An 8,884-nucleotide genomic window follows, 5' to 3' on the forward strand; every position below is an offset into this window, starting at 1 on the left:
AGTCACTACTAAAAGGTGTAAAGGTACTTTCCTGAATGAAAGGGTTTTCGTGCACTCCACCGTACTTACTGTAGTCACTCTAGGCTGTGCATACGATGCGACATTTTTGTCCAAAACACAATGCGTCGAGTTTTTTCTATTTTTTTGCCGAGCAGTGTGATTGTTTTCGAGTTGGTCTGTGCGTGTGACATCAACCGGTGTGATTATCGTGTTTAAGTAATTTGGTGATTCGTTTTATTTATGACATTATAAGGTCTTAGTCAAAGAAAAAAATGTTAATTGAAAGTTGAAACTCAATGATAATACATAATATCAGTATCATCACCAGCCTACAATTGGTAAGGACTATTCAAAGAATCTGTCTTACTTATCATTCGCACGGTGGAATCTCTGATCTTTAGGTAAATAAGCAATAAGATTTCCCAACGAACAAATCCGGGGTGTTACACGTTTGTCTTCTGTCTGTAGGAGACAGTCTGATAGAATAGCAAAAGATTCTCCCACCTGATTCATCGCATAATTCACAACTTAATTTATTCATGTTTTTTCTTCAGAACTCTATTGTGACGTAATTAATTTTCCATACTGATATCTGGTAAATAGACCATAGTCTTCTGAGGTGGGACCTAAGTAGATAAGATAATGCCTAACTATTTTACGTACCTGTCACAGAATATTCACATGCGAAAAATCACATCTTTATGCAAGAAAGTTTTCTTTTGTGTATCTAAAATTACTTATATGAACATGACTGAATCACACCTTTCGAGAATTTAGAGACTTCTTTATTTTATGATTAAGTACTTATACATTTATGAACTCATGTCTGCAATTTAAAGAAAGAATCAATAATAACTATTAGGGTCAATTCAGACGTACCACAACCACACCACAGCCACAACCACACCACAACCACGCGATGTGGTCGGGCGTATATTTTGTATTGACAATGAATAATCCAATTCACACGTGCCACATTTTGCCGTTGTTAGCGACCACCTGTGTAATACGACCACATCGCAACCACATCGCAACCACAACGCAACCACATCGCAACGGCAACGCCGCCACGCGGCGGCGGCACCGCGGCAACCTGTTTTCCGTATTAACTGCACACGACGACGAGGTTACCACATCGCAATGACAGCGACAACGCAACCACATCGACATTTTGTCGCTGCCACAACGCAACTGCAAAAAGCCGCTGTCACACAATTCACACGTAACCACAGCTTGACCACATTTTGTCGCTGCGACGTGGTGTGGTTGTGGTACGTGTGAATTGACGCTTAAAGTTACTAAACCAACACTAAATTATCTCAAAAACCTCTTTTAATCCGCTCCAAAAACGGCCATTCTTCACGCTGTAATAAATAACAAAAAATAGTACTCAGGTATTAAGTAACCTTAATTATATTGGTCTATTTCACGCAAGGCCCAGTTTACATGAATAACTGGACATTTCGCACACTGGCCGGGAGCGCACGTGCGTGCGACATACTCCGGTACTGATTCTAGTTCATGTTACCGAACAAGTTAAGTAATAGTCTTAAATGGTATTGTCTTTCTTTTTTCCTGGCCGTAGTATAGAATCATCTATGTAACTCGTCTGTTTGCTATTGTCACATAATAGGACAGTTCATTATGCATTCGCTGATAAGGCTTTGATGGCATGGTACCTACTCGATTAGTCGGTTTTCATTACATACTGCGATATGAAAGGTATCGTGGGTTTAAAATATTAAATTTATCCGCGTAAGGTGGTCTATCTCTATGTATTTTCAGTGCTGCAATAATATTGCTGGAATTATTATAGTTAAATGTTTATACACTCGCGAGCGTTGAAAAAGTTCCACCTGCCATTGACTTTCCATAATGTCACAGCGAGAGTTGTTAGGTAGTTATATCTTTAAATACTTCTTACGTATATCACAATACTAAACCCAGTTTGTCTCTTCCTTCCAGATGTCCCCCTGCATGCGCGTGGTGGCGCGCGTGGCGGCGCTCCTCGCGCTGGCGTCCACCGCCGGAGCCTCGCGCTGGTCCCGCCAACTCAGCTCCTACACCGCCGACACCGGCGACTGGGTGCCGCTGCCCGGCCCGGCGGCCCGCGACCCGCCCATCAAGAGACAGGCGGTAGCAGAACCCAGGATCCTGGCCGAAGCGTTTAATTTCCCGCCACAGACGTTCAGACAGGAACCCTTCCCTCAGAGGATTAATTTCCAGGCTCCGTCGAACAGACAGCTGTATTTACAGTCTGTGCCGTCGGTTCCGTCAGCGCCACAGAATTTCCTGACCGACCAGGGGTTCGGACAAGGGTTTAGGTTCGGATTGTCGCCTAAAAACATTGGGTTGAACCAGGGATTCGTCGGGCCTCAAGTGAACTTCGATTCGTATCAGATTAACAATCAGTTCAGACAGCAGTCGCCACCGGCCCTGCCCAATCCGGTCAACTTCCCAAAGCCCACGCTGAATGTGTCGCCTCAAGCTAAACCCTTCAATTCCAACCAGGGAGTTAAATCTAAGCCCGTGAATGGACAGAAGTTCGTCGATGGATATCAGGTAGAGAATGGAGGCAACACTGTGTCGTTCCCTGGAGCTCCTAAGAAGAAGACACCAGCGCAATCCTTGCAAAAGTTAAAATACGAAACTGACAAACCTAAACCCGTGGAACCTATTCCTGTGAACAAGCCAAAATCTGAACGCGAGGAAGTCCAACTGCTCTATGTACCTGTTGAGTCCCTGAACCGTGGACAGTACAACTTTAAGAACCAGCCCGTATACAACACAGATCCGTTCACGCAAAACTTCAAGCCAGTCCCGCAGCAGCAAGCGTTTGCGTCAGACTTCCAGCGACCAATCACGAAGCCGCTCGAGTCTTTCAATCTCGGACAAGAATACTTCACGGGACAGAATGCCTTCGTCGGACAGAACTATGACTCACAAAAGTACCTTGACCAGGAACCGAAGTTCTCGACTATTTCTTCGCCTTACCCAAGCCCTCCGCCCGCGCCTACCACCGCCAGGCCCAAGAAACTGAAGCCTCATCAGCCTCCGCTAGCTGTCTTCTTCGCTTACGAAGGGAGAAAGGGAGAAAAGGCGAAAGTGGGCGATGTACTGATTACTCTTAAGAACGCTAAATCTGTTGCTGTGTTGGATTCCGTGAGCCCAAACAATGCACCTAAAGTTTTCATCGGACCGTCTTCGTTGGCACCTCCAGAGCACTACGTCAAGTTCGAGCTCCCATACATGTCCAACCTTGAGAACAGCGACAAAAAGTTGAAGCAACTGCCGTTCTTCGTTGCGCCTCTGAGCTACAACACGCCTGATGGTTTCGCCAAGATTCCCTTCCCATCGCCCCACGTTGGATCCGTCATCGTCAACGCTCAAGTGAAAGAGAATGCCAACCAGTACACCTCCTTGCCTGCAGCTGATGTCATCCCGAACTCATACACACCCTCGACGCCCTCGTACAAACAAGAGAAGCCTTCCAAGCCTACTTTCAGCTACTACAGCACCGCCGCGCCGAAAACCAACTCGCCGCCACCAAACAAGGAGTTCCAGAACAACTACTACTCATTTGAACCTCAAACCGTCAGCACCATCAGGCCTCAAACGCCAAAGATTGGAGCTGCGGCACCGAAACCAGGTTCTTACTTCCTGAATGAGAACGTTGACGGACAGTTCGTAGAATACGAGAAGCCAGACCAGAAGTACAACGACAACATTCGAGGCTACAAACAAACTGAGACTGAGCAGCGTTACACGAGCAGGCCTCAATACAGTGAAGGGAAATTCGAGCCGAGTACCAAGGAACCTACGAGAAACTACAACAACGCTCAGCAGACAAAGAGCTCTACTCCAAGGACTACGACCAGGGTTGCCAGCACCAAGCAGGCGCAGCCCCCCGCGTCCACCTACCCGAGCCACCTCCTCGAGACCCACAACCCCTACTCCATCAACCAAGCCTTCCACTTGAACACTCCCATAGAATACCAGAACTACTATGATGAGTACAAGGAAGGCTACTCGGCGACGCCTGGCACCGCGCCGCCTGCTGCACCCAGTTCCACCGACAAACCTGAACCTATCAGCACAGAGAAGCCGAAATACCAACAAACGTCTCCCAACTACGTCCAAAACTACAGCCCTGAAATTCACTACGAATCGGAGAACTCTAAATACCCGTCGTACAGTAGCAGTGAGTACTCTAAACCTGAAGGAAACTCGGAAGTCAGTAGCCCTGTGAACACGGAATACAGCACAAACGTCGACACGCAACAGTCGGTTCAATACGAGAACCCGACTCAGGAATCAGCCAGGCCCACAGCCAACTCAGAGGAAGAATACTACCAGTCAACCCGGGCTCCCAATGCCTACAACCAATACGTCAGCAGTCCAGAATACAAGGAGCCTGTTCAGGAAACCACGACGTCAACAACTACACCTGCGCCGACGACTAAACGCAATCCTCTGAGAGCTCGCAACCGCCCGCGCTACACCACCACCAAGCCCGACTCTGCCGAGACCACTAAAGCTACTGTCACTAGAAGGCCTTTGAGGGAACGACGCCCTCTGCCCTCCAGGCCTAAGTACGAACCCAATAAGATCACCACTGAAAGGGCTACTAGAAAGTCAGTAGAAAGTTCCGAAGCCACTACCAGAGCCACAACCAATCGCGGCAGGACCCGAGGCAGGGTTCAGTTCAAACCTACAGACAACGAAGAAGGTTTCGATGGAAAGAAAACCAAATCAAGCGAAGGAGACTTGGCTTACCAGAGAGACGTATTGCACCAAAACTACCCGGTGACCATTCAGGAAAGAATGAGCACAGTTGACATTGAAGCTCAAACTGAACCTCTTCCTAGGATCTCGTCGACAAAGAATGTTGACCTCAACACTGAAACTTATATCGAGCCTGAACAGGCCTTCTCTAATGAGCAAGCTTACCCTCACGAGCAATCGCTGCAAGAACAACCCAGGAAAGTAGCTGAAACCACTTACACAAGGAACAATGAATACCAGACTGAGTCTTACGTCCCGAGACTACAATCCACCAGGAACGATGAATACTCGTACAGCTCTCGAGGCAGTTCAGCCGCTTCACAATCTTACTCTGACTCCAGCAGCAAAGATGACTCCAGCGAATACTACAAACCAACCACTCCCGTCAGAGTATCTGAGACCGTCACTGAACCGACCAGTCCATTGACAGAGGAACCTGCCAAATACTCCTATGACAACAACTATTCAATTAGGATTGAGGAGGACTTGACAACAGCAAGACCAGATTTCGAAATCACTAAGCTTAGTAGCAGTGCGCAGACTGAAAACAACAGCGAGAACACTGAAGAGGATGTCCCTCAAACAACACCGAGCTACCGAGTGCGAGTGAGGCCGGGAGGAGTCAGGCAGTACCAGGCGAGCTCCACCGAAGCCACTAGCACCACCACCCTAAAGACTACACCGAAAATTGACAGGAGACGCCCAAGCGTGCAGGCGGTCACTTACAGGCCGGCGTATGACAGGCGTCGCACCACCATGCGGATTGAAGAGATTGAGACAGAGCTGAAAACGAAGCCGATCCACGCGCGGCCGGACCAGGACTACAGACACCCGGTGTACAAGCACGAGCCGACTACCGCCCCGCCCGCCACCACTGCAGCTACGGAACCCACCAAGCGCGGCCAGTTCCGCCGCAGACGACCCTCTTACTCCACTACTTCCACGGAAGCAGCGGTCACTAAGAAGGCCACGTATGAAGTCAAAAACCGCTTCAAAGGACGTCGACCAACCACTGAGAAGGCGCAAACTGAAAAGACTGAAGCACAAACTGATGCTCCATCTTCTACGGCAAGAAATGTTCCGTACAGCCGCTACGCCAGACCGAGACTATCAGAGAGGTATAATAAGAAGGCTGAGAATAATGAGGAAAACGAAGACCAAGAACCTAACTACTCCGTCAACAGGCCCCGGTACGTGGCTCCTGAAGACGAGCTGGTCGACGGTCAGTGGTCGGCGAAATACTCTGAGGGCGCTTTCCGACCTTACAACCCCAACGACATCCAAGATGACAAGAAAATTGCCACCACTGAACGCCGGTCCGACAAGTTCCAAGAACTAGACATTATCACCGCCAGAAATGAATTCGATGACATTCTTCTATCTGTGACTCCTGCTAGCAACAGAGCGGAAAAGAAAGTCCCAGAAATCCCACCAACTCTGGAAGCTTTAGTGGAACAGACTAAAAATTCCAACACTGAATCAGGCGATCAAATGTCTACCTTTGAGACTATGCTGGAGGAGGTGATGAAAAGCTTGGAAGAACAAGATGAGAATGAATACGCGACTAAAGTGATGAAGCACAAGGGAGGAGAAATTGGTGAGATTCCTCCAGAAGAGACTGCTTCGGTGGAGCCTAAGACAACGACTGCGGCCGAGACCGAGGCCACCACTGCCGAGCCTGAGAGCAACGACACAGCTTCAGTTCATGAGGTAAGTTCATTTTCATATAATAATATATATATATCGATCCACGGTTTTCTAATGAGACTAAAAACTAAATAGAAACGCCAACCTTAAATATAAAACAATACTATCCCCCTTTGATTTTCAAATACTTAAGATATAAATTTACGACAGACGTGGGCATGTAGACAATATTATGTTACTAATGAAACCCTGTATTTCCAGGAAGAGCATGAAAAGCGCGGCCCCCGCCGAGGCTTCTGGAAGAAGGTGAAGGTCCGCCCCGTGGCCCCCACCGAGGGCATCGAGACGGCCGAGTCGCAGTACTATTCCAACACATTCAACCACCTCGGAGACAGCGACAAGCCAGCTCGACCCACCACCCGCGCCACCACGTACAAACCTGCTTTCAACTTCGACAAACTCTTTGACGAAGAAACTCTCAGCACTGCCTTCGAAGACATCGCCAAAATCACCACCGTCAGACCTGAAGAACAAAACACGACTGCCACTGAAGCTTTAACATCAGAAGAAAGTGCTACGGAGAAAGTTGTGGTAAACCCTGGAGAAGTAGATTTGGGTACGGGATCTCCGGATTCGACTATTCTGGATACGTTCTTTACTACGACTACGACTGAAGCGTCGAGTGAAGCGACAGAGAAAGACGTGGACAGGTCTGATGGTATGAGTCTCATGGATTACCTCTTTGGAGTGACGTCATCAGATAACGACTCTTCAACTGATGACAGAAATGAGCATGTTGACAGCCACACTGAACTAGCCGAACTTTTCGAAAGTGAAACTACTAGGAGCACTGAAGACGTTAAATCAAAGTCAACCACAGAAAGTGCGTTTGTCCCGGACGAAATAACAGCAGTGTCCAACACCGATGATACGACCGAAGGGGCAGTTGAATTTGTAGATCTAAAGAAGGTTGACTTCAGTGATATTTTGACCGGAGATGAGAAAGCTGAAGCGAGTACTGAAAAGGTGGTTGAAGAGAAAGTAGAAACTGCCTCAGAGTCCAGCTTTATGGATCCCAACAATGTGATGAGCACGTCAATGTCTACTGAAATATCCCACGAAACGGAGATCTGCTTTAGAGGAAAATGTATCAAAAGTAACAAAGATGCCTTATAAGAATGAAATGAAAGTGACCAAATAAACTGTGCGAAGTAACACTTAGTGAGCCAAAACTGTTGTGAGTGAAGTGTTCTGTGCATCTATTTATTAATGAAGAGTAGCATAAGGGGTGAAATCCTGTAAATAGTTCTAATGCAAAAAATACTCTTTACTCGTTTTCACCGACAGTTAAAAGGTAGTTTTTAACTAATTTAGTTTTAACTTTTAAGGTTTGTGGCCACATACAGTAAAGGTTAAAAAGATGTATTATATCGATAAGATTTACTATAGTTGTAGTTTTTTATACGTTTTGTAAAATATTCTAATTTGTTTCGACTGAATGATGTGTGTAATCGATTAATTTTAAGCTATTCCTTTTCATATACTTTTAACTACTACTTTTATATAATATTTATTGGTTTACACGGGCATTTTATAATCTTCCATTAAAACCCCACCTTTAATCGTACATTTTGCTGAAAATGGTGTTCTTCTTCTTATCGTGTCGACGACAAACTAACAAAGTCGCTGAAAATGGTGTTGAGATTATATTTTTATATTCTTTTTACAAGAGACATTGTTAACTATGGACTAGGCCTAAACCCTTCCTTCATTGGAAGGAGACTCGTGCCCCAGCAGTGGGGACGTAATGGGTCATGATGATTGTTAACTATCTACAGATATTTTAAGGATAACATGTTGAAAGTTGTAATCTGTTTATTTTTAAATCACAAAATAAATACTTAATACAAAATATAACTAGCCTTTCTTATTTAATTGGTTTATGATGTAGAGCAGGCACTAGCTAGGTACTTAAGTTTATTAAATAACCACCTATATCGCAACGTTAGAAGATACATTAACTGACAGATGGTACCGGCTTCGATAACCGGCGATGCTCGATTCAATATCGATATAAAATATTTGTTTTCATGTCATGGATGTGGACGAAACAAGGATTAAGGACCTATAGGTACCTACATAGATACTGTATCTATCTAAGATACACCCCCTATTACCTCTACATTAGGGCCAAAATAATACTAAATCTTTTCGTCAGTATTATTTTAGGAGTTTCACCTCTTTCAAATATGGATTTAGGATTGTAAGTAACTACAGTGAACAGTGTTATTTTAACTACCGTCTGTATTTACTTGACTGCCAAAGGAGGAGGCTAATGATTTTTCGATTGTATGTTTGTATGTATGTATGTTTTAGGTAAGTATTTGTGCTAAAAGGAATCACGACTAGCAATGCAAACGTTAGACGCTCTCAGCCTGATGGACCGACCACC

The 8,884-nt window shown here is 45.7% G+C and overlaps 1 protein-coding gene across 1 annotated transcript in view; it reads left to right on the forward strand.

Moving 5' to 3' along the window:
* LOC105387679 (flocculation protein FLO11) overlaps positions 1-8,072 on the forward strand; it is a 43,620-nt gene extending 35,548 nt beyond the window's left edge. The window contains exons 2-3 of the mRNA XM_048631250.1: positions 1,966-6,495; positions 6,694-8,072. Of these exons, the coding sequence (XP_048487207.1) occupies positions 1,966-6,495; positions 6,694-7,608 (5,445 nt within the window). The 3' untranslated portion in view covers positions 7,609-8,072. The remainder of the gene's footprint in view (positions 1-1,965; positions 6,496-6,693) is intronic.
* The last annotated feature ends 812 nt before the right edge of the window (positions 8,073-8,884 follow it).

This window comes from Plutella xylostella, chromosome 28 (genome assembly GCF_932276165.1).
Source record: "Plutella xylostella chromosome 28, ilPluXylo3.1, whole genome shotgun sequence".
NCBI classification, from domain to species: domain Eukaryota; kingdom Metazoa; phylum Arthropoda; class Insecta; order Lepidoptera; family Plutellidae; genus Plutella; species Plutella xylostella.